This window comes from Colossoma macropomum, unplaced genomic scaffold (assembly GCF_904425465.1).
Source record: "Colossoma macropomum unplaced genomic scaffold, Colossoma_macropomum, whole genome shotgun sequence".
In the NCBI taxonomy this organism is placed as follows: domain Eukaryota; kingdom Metazoa; phylum Chordata; class Actinopteri; order Characiformes; family Serrasalmidae; genus Colossoma; species Colossoma macropomum.
The window spans coordinates 34,293,237-34,312,901 of record NW_023494791.1 but is presented as its reverse complement, the minus strand read 5'-3'; the positions used below and the strand labels follow the sequence as shown (position 1 = coordinate 34,312,901).

The 19,665-nt window shown below is 37.1% G+C and overlaps 1 protein-coding gene across 1 annotated transcript; it reads left to right on the top strand.

The window, feature by feature from the left end:
- The first annotated feature begins 202 nt into the window (after nucleotides 1-202).
- Nucleotides 203-18,404, top strand: sparcl1 (SPARC-like 1). The gene is made up of 12 exons (XM_036574904.1): nucleotides 203-283; nucleotides 2,601-2,762; nucleotides 4,639-4,694; nucleotides 4,865-4,930; nucleotides 5,400-6,392; nucleotides 7,449-7,557; nucleotides 8,837-8,958; nucleotides 11,793-11,913; nucleotides 12,049-12,185; nucleotides 13,188-13,336; nucleotides 14,831-14,979; nucleotides 17,792-18,404. The coding sequence occupies exons 3-12, from the start codon at nucleotides 4,641-4,643 to the stop codon at nucleotides 17,818-17,820; spliced, it is 1,929 nt and encodes a 642-aa protein (XP_036430797.1). The 5' UTR covers nucleotides 203-283; nucleotides 2,601-2,762; nucleotides 4,639-4,640; the 3' UTR covers nucleotides 17,821-18,404.
- Nucleotides 18,405-19,665: the final 1,261 nt, after the last annotated feature.

Here is a 19,665-nt window from a genome sequence, read left to right as displayed (position 1 = left end):
ACCCACACCAGCAGGGCCTCACAAATGAATGTTTAACTTTTAAATCAAGAGGTGAAATAGTCATTCATGTGCATATTTATGTTCATGTTAATTGTTTTTAAGTATCTTCCAGGCGTACAATGGATCTGTTTTGGGTTTGGCATACTGGTCAGCATCTAGTGAAAGTGAAATGGAAGGCTTTGTGTGTTTTACAACAGAATAAGTGTAATTGGATGTGTATTGCATGCAATGGAACGCTACTGGAATGATGATTGCAAGGCAACGGAACATTACAAAGGCAGAGGTAGGTGATTTCTTATATATTAGAAAGATAGTGGACTGTAGAGACTGAGCCAGGTAGATACCATTCCTGACAGGTAGATACCATTCAGGACAGTAGTCTTGCATGGTTTTACACTGGCTATGGAGTCCCTGAAGGCCCTGTTTGTCTGGGTAGGGTTTGATTTGTATAGCATGATATTAAGAGGTCTGAATCAAGAGTAGTCAACCCACTGGATAGGGATACATCACGGTTATTTATTCTGTTGTTTTTCTTCTTATGGCATTTTGTGTGATTATTTACTGTTTCCTTTTTTGATGTCGCTACATGATTGGCTGTTTGAAGGTGGGGTTTGTATTTTAAAGGCCTACAGGCAGTGCTTGTCTTGGAGATTCCCATTACTTGTGAAGTCTTGCATGAATAAGTCAACAGAGACATCTAGGCCTGAAAAGCTGCAGTGCCTGATAAAACACAATTCTGTTTTTACTGATAAAGCTCCCCTCTGGCTCATAATATTTTGTTGTATTTGAATCCTATTTGAGTAAGAGTTAATGAAATATGAATTCAGTCATTAGAGCCTTTATGTCTTACACGTCTCACAGATTTAAGTGCATGCAGAAGAGTCATGTTTATTATTAAGCATGGTTTTACCTAGAAATGATGCATCATTTGCATATATTAATAAATATTCAGTGCAGCTCTGTTAAATGCCTCAATATATAGCTAGGGAAGTGCCTCTGATAAATCCACTACTAGAGAATATACCAACTGCCCTGATAACAATTTCACCTGAAAAAAGAAATAATATCATTGCAAGTTATAGCTTCAAGAACTGAGAAGTTAATGTTTTCTTGCTTTCTTTCTGCTTATATTTTATCACATGTCTAGCACATCAGCATCTCTTCAAGTCAGTGAGAAATGAACAGTGTTAGAGGTTAAAGCTGATTTCAGACAGTACTGGAGTCAGATTGTACAACATAGATCATAAAGTGCACTGGTGGTTTAGACTCAACAGCAAGATTCAGCACCATCTAGTGGAGGGCAAAAGTTCTGTTCCAATGGGGACATGCATACTTTTAAAAAACAAGATGCCATCTATCTGGGCAGTGGTCACCCACCCCATTCCTGCAGAATTCAGCTACAGCTAAAAACTAACACACCTGACCTAACTAATTAAGTGAACGAATGATGTAGAGCAGATGTGTTCAATCAAAGTTGGACGTAAGCTCTTCAGAAAGGAAGATCACTAGGAGCAGGGTTGATGCTTCAGCGTGTTTAGGAGCTCAGCCCTGCCCCTGAATAAATGATTTTGACATATATAGTTTCGCTATATAAGACACACCTAATCTTTGTACAAATCTCAATTCCAAATATTGAAACATTATGTGACAACAACAACAGTGATTTGTAAATTCTGTTTGACTTATATGAACTCATTTACTTAATGAATTTTATTGTTTTTCTGTAACTGTTTTATCATTACAGATTTAACCCCTACAACATGTTCCAAAAACGTTGGGACAGGAGCATGTTTACCACCATATTACATCACCTTTCATTTTAACAGCAATTAATACTTGTTTGGGTGCTGAACACACCAACTGACAAGTCTTCAACCATACCAGGTGTTCTTTGTTGTGTTTTGTGCTCCATAATGTGCCACACATTTTCAACCTGAGACAGGTCACAGACAGGCTAGTTTAGCACCTGCACTCGCAGCTCTGCTGTGTGTAACACATGCAGAATGTGGTTTGCTGTTTTCATGTTAAAATAAGCATGGATGTGCCTGAAAAATATGTTGTCTAGAAGGCTGTCTTTTGAACTCTATGCTGGTAAAATGGATACTACTTTGTCCTTTTCCTGTCTGGTCTGGAAAACATATCATTCATTAAATAAATATTTTCCACATTTTGGAATGTGGTGAGCCTCGACTAGTCGTTGCTCAGAAAGGACTAGGCCTTTCCTGAATGCTGCTTTTATGCCCAAGCATGATTGTCTTACCTGTTTAAGGTGGTTTATTAACGTTTGTTGTAGGTATGAGTTGCAGAATGAGGATATATATTTACAAAAAAAAAAAGATTACTGTTTTTGAATGATTACAAGTCATAGTGGATTTACAAATGACTGTTTTCTGTTCTATTTATTTATTTATTTATTTATTCATTACATTTTTTTTAACCGAGCTTTGTATTTAAACATTCCTTAGAATTCTCCAAATATTAACAGTAGTGTTTGTGATGAAATTAATCTGAACCAATTGGTTGAGAGGAAATCGTGTTTAAGTACTCACTTTGCAGTGTGGCTCTGTATCTCTGCCCCTACACACCCCTCCCCATGTTAGAGTGTTCTTTTGCAGCACTGTGGGTCCCTGTGTGATTCTGCTGAGAGTGGAGAGGTGAGAGAGTATAGCAGTAGAGCGAGCATTTCACACACTGTCCTCCTAACGAAGCGTCGGCTGAACTGAGTAACGTCCGGTGCTTTTTTCTGCAATCTTCAACTTCAGGTACAATTCCTAATGTCTTATATCAGTGTTAAAGAGTTTATTTCAACTTTTCTTCAGCCATGTTACAAATTACTGCACACTTTTGCCAACAAAGAATTCTTTGGAGCCACTGCCATAGAGGAACCACTTGCACAGAACCTTTCAATAGATTTCATTTTAGAAATAAGACATGCAAGTGTAGAGGATTTTTATAGTTTTAAAACCTTCACGTAATGCAAAGGTTCTGTATCAGTTAAGAGTTTTTTCTACAACCGTACATTCTAGCTAGTAGTGTGTGGCTACACTTTTGGCAAAAAGAGTTTTATATAGTACCAAAAAAGTTGTGTGACTTTTAACAATAGCGTAACTCTTTTTTGGTGCTATAAAGGACCATGTGAGGAGCAATTTATGCATTCAATGATTCTTTGAGTTGTCATAGTCCTATGTGTAACTATTACCTTTACTAAAGAACCCTTTTTCAAAGGTAGTGAAAGAGACAAAACAGTATACATTTTTAGTTTTTGTATTATTGTTTCCATATTGAAATACAAGTTTATTTCAATATTTATAAAATTTTCTAAGGAAATTTATGAACATTTCCGAACATTTTCTGTGAGCAATCAGAATTGCAAAACATTATGTTGCATTTTGTTACATGTGTGTTTCTGTAGTTCAACATTAAATGGGCTTGTGTTTAAGATACAGATGGCTCTTCATTTAATTTTGACACCAAAATTGAAATGATACAGCTTTGACTGATATTTTCAGTCAATTCTGGCAAATATTTACTTAAAAACATGGCAAGCTACTTTAATTTAAAAAAATGATTGCCATCATTCTTCATTTTCTGGCATGCAATATCTCCATCTCTTTGCTCCCCCTGTGGACCCCTGCTGCAGAGACATTGTCTTCCCAAACAGATCCAATAGTCGTTGCATTGTCTGCTGGCTAGAGACAAAAAAGTTTGTGTACGTAGTGGACTCTTTTTCCAGTCTGGTAGCTTCTGATGTTTGCTTTGCTGCTCTGGATCTGAATGTGACTTTTGAGTGGGGCACATCCCCCAGGCCTGTCGCTACGACAACCGAGTGGGCCGGTTTATGCCCGGGGTTATCATGGCAGGCGTACGGATGGCATGCTGATGAAGACTCTTCACCGTGAGAACGGGCGAGAGAGCTGTCAGTTCTCTATTCACTCATTTTCAGGTTTCCGATCCTTTAGCCTGACGACCCTTTGCAGTGTGTAGTTTGTTGCGTTCTCAGCTTTAACTCACCTGATTGAACTCACTGATCAATTTGATGACAGGTGTACTAGAAAGGAGAAAAAAAGCATTTTTATGCTATACAGTGGTACATTATGATTAGGACTGTGAAACTCCACACCAAAACACTTAGGAGAAGTAAACAGTCTTGAATTTGAACATCTCCTATAAACCTGCCTGGTACTTTCACTTTCTGGTCACTTTCTGAGCCTCTTCTTTCTTGTCGGTAATGACAGACTGTATGTAGCCTATCTGTTGCACAATTGATCAGAACCACTCTACCACATTCATCAATGGTCAGTTTCTGACCAAAGGACAGCTGTTTTCCCCACATTGTTTTGAGTGGTGGGTCATTCGCAGCACAGCAATGACCCTGACATGGCAGTTTTTGCATACTTCAGTGTCACTGCTAGGTTGAGAGTGGTTGACCACTCAAAAATAATCAGCAAGGAGCAGCTTTTTTGTCAAAAACTGACCACTGTTGATGAGATATCAGTAGATGGGCTAGAATGCCCCCAACTGCACACCAGGAAAGTAAAGCTGTTTATCTCAGAACAAAATAGAACACTGAGGTTAAGAACACTATACTAAGGTGGTTTATGATGAAGAAATGGTCAACTGTTTCTGACATCCTCCCAGGTATGAAGGTTCGTCTCCTGCATCTGTGCCTTTTGGTCTCAGCATTAGCTCTGACTGTAAGTAAAACATAACTTTGTACTTTTATGCAGCTTTGGACTTTTGTTCCAATAATTCTGAACAATGATTGCCTGCCTTTGTAATTTCTGCTGAAGTCTATTCTTGATGGTTTATGTCTTTAAAAACTATATCCATAGGGCCTGACATGCTTTCTGCATTCTTATTCCAGGTACAAAGTAAACCTCATGGAAAGCATGAGTCTCACCACAAGCACACACAGCCTGCTAAGGAGAAGGTGAATTTCATTACTTGTATCTCACAGAGTATATTTCAGTAGCGTGCTCTACTCTTTGTACTCTCATTTTCTGGCCTTTGGCACGTGTTTGAGTTCTTTCAGTCTACTGCACAGTTAACTCCTTTTTATAACACATCTGATTCCATTACTCTAGTAAGTAAAGACGTGCAGTAGAGAAGGAAAACTCTGAATTATGCAGTGGTCAAAGAGACTTACTTTGAATTATTTTTAAACCCTTATAAATGGGCCCATATGTGGGTTCAAATTTCAGTTGCTCAGTCATACACTCATGCTACACATCAACTACTTAACATACATGCTATTTTTTCAGTAGATTACTCTTAAAAATAAAGACTTGTTTTCATGTACCAAGAGCTGTAATTTTAATTATATCCTGCATTTTAAAACATGTTTTAAGCAGATGTTTAAAAATTTGTTGGCATTACTAATTTGTTGTGTTTTCCCTCAGGATCTCTCTCCAGTGTTGCATGATGGGGATGAAGCCATCCTGCCAACATTCTTCCCCTTTGAGGCCAGCAGCCCAGAACCAGAGGATGAGGATTTGAATGAAGGAACCTCAAATGACAAAGAGAAGTCAGAGCAAGTGGACACAGGAACTCCGGAGGCATCTGATGGAGACATGAGCAACATTCCTGTACTCCTAAGTGAAGAGGCACTCACTAAACTCCTTCAGGCTTCTGAAGAGGAACAGCAGACCATGGAGGAAGACAAAGAAGATGAGGACGTAGGGAAAGAAGGAGAGGTGGATGAAGTAACGAAGGAGAGCATGGAGGTGAGAGAGGAATCAAAAGCAGAGAATGGAAAAGGAGCAGCAAGGGAACAGCAGCAGCAGCAAAAGGAGAAAGTAGAAGTGGAGGAACTGGGGAGTAGCACAGATTCAGAGATACCAATGGATTTAGACTATGCTGCTGACAGTGAGACTATAGACCCTGCACCCTCCCAGCTAGAGGAGGCCAAACCCTCAATTAGCAACAAAGAAAAGGTGGAGGATGAACTTCCCACAGCCATGGAAGACTACGATTCCCAGCAACTCTCAGAAGATGCTGAGAAAGCCAAAGAAGAAAACCAAGAAGAGCAAGCTGACCAATCTTTGGCCATAGATGAGCAGAAAGAGCCTCTTCAGGACACTGAGAATGTCCAGAACTATACTGATGATGATAAAGACAAAGAGAGCAAAGAAGCTCAACTCCAGGATGAGAAGAACAGTGTAGAACCTGCGGACAACAATCTTCCTGATGAAAAAGAAGTAGAGAAGCACACCAATGAAAGTGATAGCCATGCAAAGGGCAAAGGCAAGAAGCAGAAGCGACTGAGAAAAATGCAGCGTGACCAGCCCTCAATGGCTGAGGGTCCAACAGAGCACACTCAGAATGAAAAGAAAGAGCCAGAGAGCACACTCGGTACACTGCAGAAGACCAAGAGAAGGAAGAACGGGAAGTGGGTAAGACTGAAAATCGCCTTTATAACTCAAAGGGAAACTTCATCCCAAAAACTGAGATATTGTAAAATGTGATTTATTTGTTGGGTTTAACATATTTGGAAATAATAAGACATAAAATATAAAATGTGCCATAAATTTTGCACTGGGCATATTTTATGTCAAAATGTCAAAACTTCATCAAAACATGAAGAATAAACCCACTTCTATTATGATGCTAATTGTGTTCCTATGGGATAGTAGTTTTTTAGCACTAAGCTAACAGCAAATCACATGAACATTTTTTGACAGTTCCAGATTAATTACAGGCATTTTAAGGTTCTAAAAGACAGAACAGGTTAGCATATATTTTAATCAAAACATGATTGGTTGATTCCTCTATTGGTTTGTGATTATACTGATGGTTAATGTGATGTGTTAGGACTTCTACTTAAGTCCGAACCAATAGGAAATCTTGTTAGGCTGTATCTGCCTAGATATCATGGAGAAAACAATTCCTGATTGGCCATTTTCTGCTGGACATTTCAGGAACTCAGGAATCTTTTTGTTTCAATTCAAAACTTAATAAAACTAGAGTAATACTTTAATACTTACAGAGTTTGAATACAAGCATGAATCTGTTGCATAAAAATTAAATAAAAATTATAGACATGATTTTTTAGTTTCCAGAAATCATTAGAAGGCCCAAAGGGCTTCCCAGAGCTGTAGAGGATGTGTACTTATTTTTCATTTTGAAAATCAACAAAACATGTAATTTGACCAGGGGCACTCAAAGTTTTACATATGACTATAGCATACTGTGCAGATATTAAACCTATTCAGAATAACAATCCTACTAAAATCACATGGAAATATTGTTTGCTGGTGATTTTCATCCCATGTTGACTGTTTCTTATTCTTGCTATACAGTGTAAACTTCACAGTATTTATTAATTTATTTAAGTTTTAAAGTTTGAGAGGTTTTATCAATATTCATTATGATAGTTGCGATACTCCAAGTTCCTGCTCTCCATCTAAGAACAAAATAAGCTGACTGCGGCTGCTCCTCTCTCTCTATAGCCTTCTCTGGTAGGAATTAACCCGGTGCAGATTCGGGCCGCAGTGGAGCTGTTCCCCAAACCCGTGGTCAGGTCCAGACTCGGAGCCGACGGCCAGGAAGCTCCAGTCGGTGCGTGTGTGTGTGTTGTTTCAGACTTGCGTCTCCACAGCTCCGAACTCTCATCAGGAATCTGCTGAACAGGGCTTTCTCTAACACACGCTGTCACACCACAGCCAGCAGCTAGCCAAACAAACCCTCGTCCCTCTCAGTGATCAGGCTTAAGGAGTCAAAGAGAGTGCTGGTTGGGGTTTGTGCTCTGTCCAAACTGGCAGAGCCCAAAGAATGTAGGCGCACTCTTTTTATAGGCTGGCAAATTCTGCCTTTTATGATAAAACTCATGAGAGATGACATGTAAACACTGTGCTACAGTAAAGCTCTTGCACTCTGAGAAGAGTGATCCACTGAGTTTACTTGATTCAAATATGTAGAGTACCATGCAGAGTCAGAGACCACTCTTCATCTGTTTCATTGCCAAACATATGTTTAACAGAGAATTACACAAAAGCCTTAAGAAACGAAATATCGGATCATAATATGTAATTTTTTTCGGTATTTAGTGGATAATAAAAGAATCTGTGGGCATATTTTTCCACCTCCAAAGTTCAGTCTTAGAAGTTGGTTGCATTTTTTGCTTCTCATATTACACATTCAGTGAGGTCGGAACTCTGAGGTGGTCAGTCCATTGTTCTGAGAAGATCACCAGTTTCTTTGGTTGATGTGCAAATGTTCTGTTTTTCGGTCTATTTCCTTTTCTCAGTAACAGCTTCTTGACAGCTACATGTTTCAGACTCGTAGCGTTGAATTGTCTTCTCTCAATCTCATACAAGTCTTGTATCATTGTTAGGAGTCTCGTTCTCTCTATATATTTTAATAATTTTAGTCTTGAAAACTCTTTTTTTTTCTTTTGATTGTCCCCTCCTAAATAGTTTATACTTAATATTTAATTATACTTAATTTTGACTGAAAACTAAATAAATGAAGGGAGGTCTCTGATTTTTGTACAGTGCTTTATATCATTTCCACATATATTAAATGCATTACATTAACATGATTTTGTCTTTCTGTTTGACCATAATTGTGATTATGTAATATATTTTATTTACATGGAAATGATGTACTTATTTGAAGCAAATTAATGCAGTGCATCACTTTTTTCAGTACATGTATGTCAGACTGGGAAATCTATGAAAAGAAAGATGCAGTCTGTTCTTGTGTAATTAGCAATAAACAGGAACTTTAACATGTTTTAGTACATGTATTTATACTGCAGGTACTTGTAGGATGTATATATACTTGTATTATCTGGGCTGAATGTGAACATTTAGAACTGTTATATCCTCATATTCAGACCCATGTGAGAACTTCCACTGTAAGCGAGGGAAGACATGCAAACTGAATGAAGAGCAGAAGCCAACTTGTGTGTGTCAGCAACCTGCAGACTGTCCTCCAAGTGTCGCTGAGTTTGAACATGTGAGTACTGCATCAATTGAGTGCTGACTGAGAACTGCGTTCAGACAAGCCGGTATGACAATGCAGGCAATGCACAATTTTCTTTGTATATAATGTCTGCTGATTCTCATAACTCTTGTTATTGTTGTAATGTAACAGTGCAGCTCAACGGAAAATGGGTTTTCTTTGAGAGTCCTGGTTCCTCTCAGTGTTTCTTCCTCATGCTCTTGGAGAGTTTTTTTTTTTGAGTCTTGATTCCTCTCAGTGTTTCTATCTCATGCTCTTAAGAAGTGTCTTATTTTGAGCCTTGGTTCTTATAGGGGTTTCCACTTCATGCTCTCATGTAGTTTTTCCTTTCGAGTCTTGGTCTCTTTTTAAGTGGTAATTTCTTGTGCTTTTAGCGCAGGGGTGTCCAGTCTTATCCACAGAGGGCTGGTGTGGCTGCACGTTTTCATTCCAGCTAAGCAGAATCTCACCTGATTTCACTTGTTTAATCAGTTTATGTCAGTTGGTTGTCCAACAGTTTATTAATTAGATAACATGCTTGGTTGGAATGAAAATCTGCAGCCACACCGGCCTTTTGCAGATAATATTGGGCACCCCTGTCTTACGAAGCTTTGCTTTTAAGTCTTGGCTCCTCCAGGGGTGTTGCTTTCTCTTGCTGTTGAGGACTTTCTACTTTTGAGTCTTGGTTACTCTCACCGTTTTTTCTTCATGCTCCTATGGGTTTTTTTGTTTTTAAGTCTTAGTTCCTCTCAGTGTTTCTTGCTTATGCTCTTAGGGAGATCTCCCTTTTGAGTCTTGGTTCATCTCATTGTTTATTTCTCATGCCACTGCCATTCTTTGCTCGATCTATAAGGGACTTCTGTAAAGCTGCTTTGTGACAATGTCCATTTTTAAAAGCACTATACAAATATATTTGAAATAAATTAAGGCTCAAAGTCATTTTGTTAAATGTTATTATGTTGATTACCTGTAATGTCATTCCCCATCTTAATGAGAATATCAGAGAATATGTGAGAATATAGAACCACACTGAAAAAGTGTTTTGAATTTACATGATTCAAAGGTGTCAGGTGGTTGCGAATGAATAAAAGGTTGCATTAAGCCTAAATAAATGTAAACAAAGCAGTTATGTTGCTGTAATATATTTCATTTGTGTCTAACTACTTGACAGAATTGAATTATGCATTATACACACATACTTTTAATTAAACGTATTACACTGTCATTTTTCTGAACATAATTTTTTTTTAACTTCTTTATCCTTTGAAAAGCACATTTTTTTACTTTATTTTTTGTGAGCAGATGTCTACAAGAATGAAACATCCCTGTAACTGTAAATAGAAGCCTTAATTATACCATGTTTTTCTGAGATATCTGTGTTGTTTAAGGTGGTAATTCTCGTGGGGAATCACAGATGGTTGCCAAAAACAAATATTTGATAACATATTTTTGAAAATGACTTTACCATAAAATCTCCAAGTTTAGTGATATCCTGATGTCATTATAAGAGGCTACGTGAGTGAAAGCGCACTGAGCATAGCCTCTCGCAGGCACAGCTGCATGCACAGGAAATGTAGAGAAAGTTGCACTAAAGAGTTTCAGGGTGAGTCTAAAATAGACTGAGCACTGCTGGTTTAAGGAACTGTAACTCATAGACGGTAATAAACGGAAGCTTTTTTGGGGGTGACGGTCAACTCAGACACCGTGACTAACTGTGGAAGTGTGACACTGTTACAATCCTATTATTCAGTTTATTTCAGACCTATTATTCAGTAACTACTGTAAATTATGCTGTTACTAATATAAAACAATATGTAAGTTATATAGTTATGAGAGTGAGGAATTTAAATGTGTGCCCTTATCCCCAGTGGTCAAGTTGTAAAAAAAAAAGGTTCAACCAACAACCTGGGTTTGGGGATGGGGGGTTTCCCCTGTGTTCTATGTAACAAAATATAACCTCTTTCACATCTATAATGATCAATTATTCATTTAGTACAACTGTCTAATATGAATTTGAAGATACACTCAAAATATTTCAATCTCAGATTTAGAATAAAATCACTTTTTTTGGCTCTGCTGTTGTCAGTTAGCATGAGGGTCAGTAGTTTCTGGCAGAATGCTCAGATATCTAACATAGCCATCTTCCACCTTTAGGAAAACTGTAATACATTTCAGGATGCTGTCTCTGGTGTGGTAGCCTCAATAGTTTGTCTTCAGTACCTTCAGTTAGCGAACATAATTGCACCATATTTTGTGCCGTAATATATTGTATATGATGGTAAAATCCACCACCATAACATTAATAACACTGCAGCAGTTCTCTTTGTGGAGTTGCAGCTGGCAGTGCCACATTTTTACAATATTTTAACCTTTTATTTACATTAATATTAAGGCAATAATATCATGATAATAAAGGTTATAAGCTCAATTTTTCAGTTTTATTAACTTATTGGTTAATCCTACTAGTTAACACATCTTGCTGTATTTTTTAGTGTTCTCAGTGCCAAGCAGGGTTACCAGATGCAGCAAACATCTGCAGCCTAAAGTCTGAAAATGTATTTTCTCCTGTGACAGCATTTTCAAATTGGGTCAGTTTGGCAAACAATGCAGGTGTGTGCACTGTAACATGACCACCTCTTCTGTTGGTATACATGCTCTGCTCTGATCATAACTTGTTTGTTTTACATGTATGGAATGGAAATATTGATAATAGACATCTTAAGAGATGCAAAGGGTCGTTTCACAAGGGGAGGTGGTTATTGCCATTTTTTTGACCACGAGGGTGGCATCCCCGCACATCCCTCCTCTAATCGAGTCCTGCTTAACCCCAAACTGCCCTGTGTTTGTAGGTGTGTGGAACAGACAACCAAACATATGACACCTCTTGCCAGCTCTTTGCCACCAAGTGTGGCCTTGAGGGCACCAAGAAAGGCCACAGACTGCACCTGGACTACACAGGCTCCTGCAAATGTAGGTCAACTTCCTTTCAGAGAGGTTTGGTTATATTATGTGGTAACAGGAGATGTTCTACTCATTAAATTGTCACACTGTGCTGGTAGTTATTAGCACTGTGCTGTATGATTTGTTTGTGTGTGCGCTTGGCAGTTATCCCACCGTGCCTGAACACAGAGCTTGTGCAGTTTCCGCTTCGTATGAGGGACTGGCTGAAGAACGTGCTGCTGCAGCTGTATGAGCACGACTCAGTGACTCCCGGCTTCCTCACGGCCAAGCAGAGAGCCAGGGTGTGTGTCCATAATACTCTGCACAGCAGGGATGAAATTGTAAACCTGTCAGAATATCAACAGCTTGAGTGGAGTTAAAGTGGAACAAAACAAAAGTCCAAAAGACAACATCAGAATAACTTGTCCAAAACCAACCGCTGTTAGCAAGGCATTATATATAAAATGTAACATTTAAAGGGGCATTCTAGGCTAAAACTAGCATTTAATATGTTACTTGTTGTGTTATGTGATGCTCTGTAGCGCAGCATTGCATCTATCAGCATCATTGGTTTGGTACAATTCACAAATTTGAGTTCTTTCTGTCCTTGCTTCCGTCAGTGTTCCCTCACTACAATACCCAGTGTGCATTATGCAAATATGTAACACAACCATTGGGAATCCCCTCACAGCAATAAAGATGCACTGATGCAAAGGGTAATTAATATAGACATGATATTTGTTTTTTTAACAGTAACATTAGCTGGTTTCTTGTGCATTAGCTTATCTAAAAAAACAATACACATCAAGCAGCCCACCCTCAAGTATCTGCCCAAAAGAGCTTGTAGTTTTTCAGAAATACTTCCCACCTTCAAGATACATTATCAGTGGGAGTTTTCCTAGTCTTTAAACTGGACAGTCTCACTTTTGGAACCTATGTAGCACCAGAGCATAATCACCAGAGGTGAATAGGCATGTTTACAAAAGATATGATGGCTTCATTTTAATTTTGTTCAGAGTGTCCCTTCAAGGCTAAACAATTTCGTATTTTGGGCCCAAGTGCTTGCAGATTAATATATAATCCTAAAGAAATGTTTAACATCTTTGCGTGTCAGTGAAGTCCTATGTAAAGTCTGTGCTTCCAGTCCATTTGATTAATCTTTAATTAATTAATTTACATATTGGGTGACTGATACATCATGATAGTTTAAATTGCAATATATTAAACTTAAGCTAGTGTTGTTAATGGTATAGAGTGTCCTGTATATTTTTAAATCTCCTGCAATTGTTTGGTTAATGGTGCAGGTTCAGAAGCTGTATGAGAGTGAGCGGCGTCTCCATGCAGGGGACCATTCCATTGAGCTGCTGGCTCAGGACTTTGAGAAAAACTACCCTATGTACATCTATCCAGTCCACTGGCAGTTCGCGCAAATGGATCAGCATCCGTCAGACAGGTGTGATGTGTCTTTGTTTTGCAGAGCCAAATGTGGAATGTTTCACTAGATAATAGATGAAAACATGACACTATTGGTTAGTATTATTATTATTATTAGTAGTAGTAGCAGTAGTAGTAGTAGTAGTAGTAGTAGTATTATAATTTTCATTATCTCCACCTACTAGTATAAAACATTTCCATGAAAGAATATGATAAAAAACATTTTGTCCTTTAAATTATATGATTAGGCTTGATAATTAACCAATGAGTGTTACAGCTAAGATAACACTGAATAGTGCAGTGCTGCAGCTCTCTATGACAAATAATGTGACTATTAACATGCAACCACATAGTCTCAATTGCTTAAAAGGCATTCTACCTTTTTGTTATATAGATGTTTTTTACATTTTATGGTTTCCAAGGATGACGGCAAATGAGAAAGACATGTTTTACATTTTAATCTTTTTTTTTTTTTTAAGTTGTACCCAAATGGCCAAATTCAACAACGAAAATGTTACATTATTTTGTTCGTTATCAGTTTGATTTTTGCCAAACATGACCATCTTTAACCTTGGCATGATAGCAACGAAGAAAACCAAGAATGATCCTACAGGTTTTCCAAAATGGAATGTACAGTGTCACAATTTGGGAAGCAATGGATATCTTTTTTTGTTTTTTTGTGGGCTGAACAGCACAGCAAAATTTCCAGAAAAATCATGTAGCATCCTGTTTATATAGTTTTGCTGCAAAAAATCATGACAGAATATTTTGCATTTTCGTGTTGTTTATTTGCATTGCTATCAGTGTATAATGGCTTTAAGATAATAGCAAGCTGCTCTAAGCTGCTGGAGCTACTTTTGTGTGGAAGAAATGGTCAGTATTGAAAATTAAAGCTAAGCCTTCAGTTCATGTCATAAATGTTCAAACTTGGTCAACAAAAACAACAACAAAAAAGACAACACTACATTAATGCTAATTTCTGTTAGCAACTCTATGGGATTTATAGTAGTATGTTAGTACTAAATTGACAGTGGGGCACACGAACTCCTAGAAGGCTTAGCTAGGCCTAGTCTGGCTGTATCTAGATACCATGGGGGGGATCTGAATAGACAGTTTTCTCTTGGGTGTTTCAAGATTTTAACACTTTGTTTCCGACAGAACTTAACAATGAAAACAGTGCAAATACATGACTTACATGCAGAGTTTAAAGACAACAAGTATGATGATTCCTAGAATAACACTTTATTAAAAATTACAGTAAAAAAGTTTTTAGCTCCAGAAATCATTAGGCTTTCTCTGAAGGGCTAGAAGTCCCTTAGCAATTCTCTCTGCAAAACAGATATTTGAAACAATGTTTATGTTTTTCTGTTATATAAAAGCAGTAGAACACTCAAGGTCATGTGGTATCACAAAGAACATCACATTACAAAAAAAATATTCACAATAACATATAACCTTGAATATTCTTTTGCTTAAACAGAATAGCTCTTATCTGAGGGGTTCTTTATTCCAGGTTTCTGTCTCACTCGGAGCTGGCTCCTCTGCGTGTTCCTTTGGTTCCCATGGAGCACTGCACTTCAGTCTTTTTCCAGGAATGTGACGCAGACAAGGACAAGCTGGTCTCCTTCAGGGAGTGGTGCCAATGTTTCGGCATCAAGGACGGTGAGAGCCGCCGTAGGCCCGACTTCTCTGCATCAAAGACACTGTGCTGGCATACACTTCATTTGAATTTTAATTCAGTCCAACTCATTCATTATAAATACACAGAAGTGTAAAATACAACAAAATTTGTATTGGTACAACTACTAGTAATCACATGAATAAAACGTGAAATGCAAGTAGTAAAGATTCAACATGCAGTGCGAGTAGCACAGCACAGCATAGTGGACCAGACATAGGACTGTGAACATAAATTATTAATTTTGGATCAGATACGGAATCAGAAAGAACTACTCAAAGAAGGCCCTTTTGAAACACTTTATTTGAAGGCTACTTACATTGGGACTTCATAACACATGCAATGAATAATTTATTTTAAAAGTAATACCTGAGCTCATGTCAGCATTTGCAAGTCCACATGAGAAGTCAGAAGTAAATGACATTGCATGTACATGAGGTTTGTTTCAACATAAAAAGTAGATGTTTAGTTAAGAGTTCAGTGAAGACTTTGATGCCCTCAAACTAAAGTGATCGTACATGTACAGTGTACATACATATTTTCACAAATCACTTCAGTTTAAGAGCATCTTTCATCGAACTGATATATGGTGTTCCTAACCAGGTGTTACTGTTCCTGGTGCTCCTAATCAGTTCCATTACTTGAAAACGATCTTTTATAACAGTGTAATAAAACTGAAAGATGTCTGTCACTCTAACTATACAATGTCATTTACTTTAAATAATCTCATGTCATCTTACAAATATCCATCACAAGTATAAGGGCACTTATTTCAATGACATTGCACTTTATAAAATAACTGATCTTGCAAATCCTAACATAAACTGTTTATAAATACTTAAAAGTATAGACTTTTAAATGTGTTATTCAGTTCTTATGCATGTGTCATAAAGTACCTATGCAGTAGTCTTTAAAAATGTGCGAGCAGGTTTTCCTTATTTTCACTATTTCTGCCTTTTTAGTATATAAAGCAGAGATCAAAACTGCCTCTATGGAATTATACAGTGACCAACCAACTAACCAACCAAATAAATAAATAAATACATACATGCATACATACATACATACATGCATACAAATCTTTTATATTCCATTTCCCCATACATTCTCCAGCATTCTCTCAAGAAGCTTCAGGCTTAAAGAAGCTTCACAGTGAGCACTTGTTAGCTGCTGAAAAATACTGTTTGCAGTTTATATTTTAGATTTATATTATAATAAATGTGGACAAAGATAGACATCAAGCCCATATTTGTCCATCAAGTCCACTTGTCATTTCAGACATTTAAAGTTAAACCTTCAGATCAAAATTTAGGTAACCCCTTAAAATCCCAGGCTTAATATATACTAAGGCTTATTTGTGAGTAACTACAGGGACTTTACTGCAAACAGGTTCAGCTATTCTTAGGCTATAGAAGTGTGTAATAAAACTTTGAGATGATGAACAACAGATGTACAGTCAGGTGCAAACTTGAACTAGGGTAAAATGTAGCATGCACACTTGCAGTACGTAGTTAAGTTCAAATAAAAGGTGCTTTTGGTCACCGCAACTGGTCACTAATCATGAAAGTGTTTTTGATTACTAAGTTGTGTTTGAGCCACAGCATTCACTTCTGTGTTATTTTAATCACCCTTTTGGTGCAACTGTTTCAAAGTGTAATATCAAATCACAACCAGGCTGTGAGAGCTAGCCAGGCTAAAGTACAGCTTCCACAAGGCAGGGTTAGTTTTAACACAGTGTAACAAAACCTACTAAACTAAACAATGACAAAAGTTCATACCACTTTACAATAAGACTACCCTTCTAATGGGTGTATACATTTTTAAATTTAGTTTATTAATAGGTATTAATTACCTCATAAACACTTTAAAAATCATTAATATGCAGTGATAACACATAATAAATGCGATCTGTTGCAAACATACTAAAACTTATTTCATTTTTATCAGCCTATTTGCTTTACTACTACTTTATGTTTGCCACGTTTGACACGTTTGACACAGCCTCTTTTCACTTGTCATTTATTTTGATGAATATATTTTTAGGTACTGTAAAAAATGAGCTTAACTTAAAAGGTAACTGCACAACTACACAACCTTTCTTGAGTTAACTTATCTTGAGGACACTGGAGGTTACCCAACTCAAACTTGACTTTCTCAGTTAATTAAACAGTATTGACTTACAAAACTAGATCTGTTACAACCAAAACCACCAATGGGGTAACTTTCCACTCACTGGCTGGTCATTGTTTAGCCTGCTTCTCCCACAATCAGAGCCTCTGTCTTTGGTATTTCTAACTATAGATGCAGCACTGGTCAGCCTCAGGGCTTTGCTGTAGCAAAGTGGTTCACCCAGTTGACCCTTCATAGCCTAGCAACTGTAACTATGCCTGGGATACCTCTGAAAAACTTTACAACATGCTGCCCAATTTTCCAAAAGACTGGTAGAAAGTGTGGATTATTACTCATTTCTTAAACCAAATACAAAAGAGCAGATGTGTAGGATCTCAGTTAACGTGTGTAAGACTATTACCAAACTAGAAAAAAACATTTCCAAAAGAGCATTTCCAAATTTTGTTGCTATTGATGTTAGCATCAGTGAGTAGCAAATGAGCAGCCAGCCAACACTGGAGTAGCCAGCCAATGTGGGACCTCCCTGAACACCAGGGTGTATTTCGCACACAGGACCATAGCAATGGGGAAGTTGACACTAAGTTTTTTTTTAATTAAGCTGTTCCCACTGCTGATGTTGCTTGGTGTTAATATGTTTCCTTACTTTTCTCTTCACAATTCCTACAGAGGACATGGATACCAAGCTGCTGTTCTAACATGATGAAGTACCTCAGCATTAGACAGATGTTTCCAGCAGACTGACCTTCAGAAGAGCTCAGCTAATGGACAGCCATTTCCACTGTTGTGGCCAAACAAAGGAACCTGTAGATTAAAGTGTTATGAGTGTACAGTCCGATCCTTGAGTTATGTCTGGATCTTTAAATGAAGGACAAGAATGTTTTGTCTATGGCCTTGTGGTGAAGATAAATTATCCACACGTATGTAGATGTTCTAAATGCTGATAGCCTGTGGAGGAATAGCAATCAGTGCAGTAGTTAATATATAAGTGCATTTTTTGTTTTAACTAATACCAGAAAGAAATGTGTTTTTGTATGCATTCCAGCAGGGGACAAGTTTACAAATCAGTAGTATGTAGTAGACAAAAGAGTTTAAATTTGTAATAATATGGTTTTGGATTTGATGCAGAAAAGTTAAATACTTTTGGTGCTGATACATGACCCTTTGGCTTTCAGAAATGTATGTTATAAGTCAAGCAAATCATTTAAACCAAAAAAACGTAGGATGTTAATATATAAGCATTTTCTATTACTAGATGACCCTGTAAAATAAACATGAACATACTGATGACTTTTTTGAAGCGATATCTAATATCTTTATTAACAGCTTTAATAAAATTCCCTTTTGAATTCACATCTGAATTCACATTCATATTCTCCTTTGTGCTTCCTTCATTTGCTCTATTCCACATGTGAATGCCCATATTGTATATTTTTGTATTGCATGTTCTTTTTCTTTTTCTTTTTTTTTTGAAAAAAGTCAAAGCTGCCTCATTAATAATTTATTTGTAGGCTACCTACATAGAGACTTCATGAGACATGTGCAACATTTGAATGGCATATTTAAAAAGCAGTACTTGAAAATTTATGAACAAATATTTTGAGCAGAACTCAAAGGTGCTAGCCAGTACATGACACTTCCTGCTCTAAAATGTATGAGTGTGGCCAAAATGAGGCTCTGTCTATGGACAAAAACTATATATATATATATATATATATATATATATATATATATATATATATATATATACACAGTGATTTTTTTAACAGTTTTTACTGTGGAAATGCAGCTTGAAATAATTTGGTAGAATGGTCCATATTAGTTCTATGCATGGTTTGAATTATAATTTTCATACAAAGTTTCCCATTTGTATGAATAGACATATACATAATCATACAAAAATGGAATAAAAGTAAAAATGCCCTTGGCAAAGTTTCACTTGAGAGAAAATGGAAGTTCCTTGACTGTAATTCCATGTACAAAATTACAAAATTAAGCACTTTTAAATGTACTTAAGCATCAAAAGTAATAGTACTGTGAGTTTTAACAGTTATATAATTTGATAAACAATTTTTATTTAGGAAGTCTGTGTGGCTACAGACATGAAAAACAGAGTTAGTTGTTCATATCTGCTGCCACGAAGGTCTCCTTAATAAGATTGTGCTTTTATCCTTTAACTGAAGTAGAAATATGCAGGATTGACATATGGTGTTCTTAACTATATCTCTCTTATACAAGTTCCATTACTAGAGAATAATCCTTCACATTAGTGTAAGGCCCCTCAAGTCAATGCAATGTCATTTATTTTATTCAGCGTCTTATGACATCTTTCATGAACTGGCATAAACTTAAATTTAAGTATTGCTTTATAAATATGTTATTCAATGCTTATACCTGGGTTATGAAGTCCCTTTGAAGGTATTTAAAGTGTAACAAATAAGTGCTTTGGAAACACAAATGAACCAGTTTTAACCTATTACACTCTAAATGTCTGTATGTGGGCTGGCACTTCAATTTCTTACTCTCAGATCTGCATGATTTAT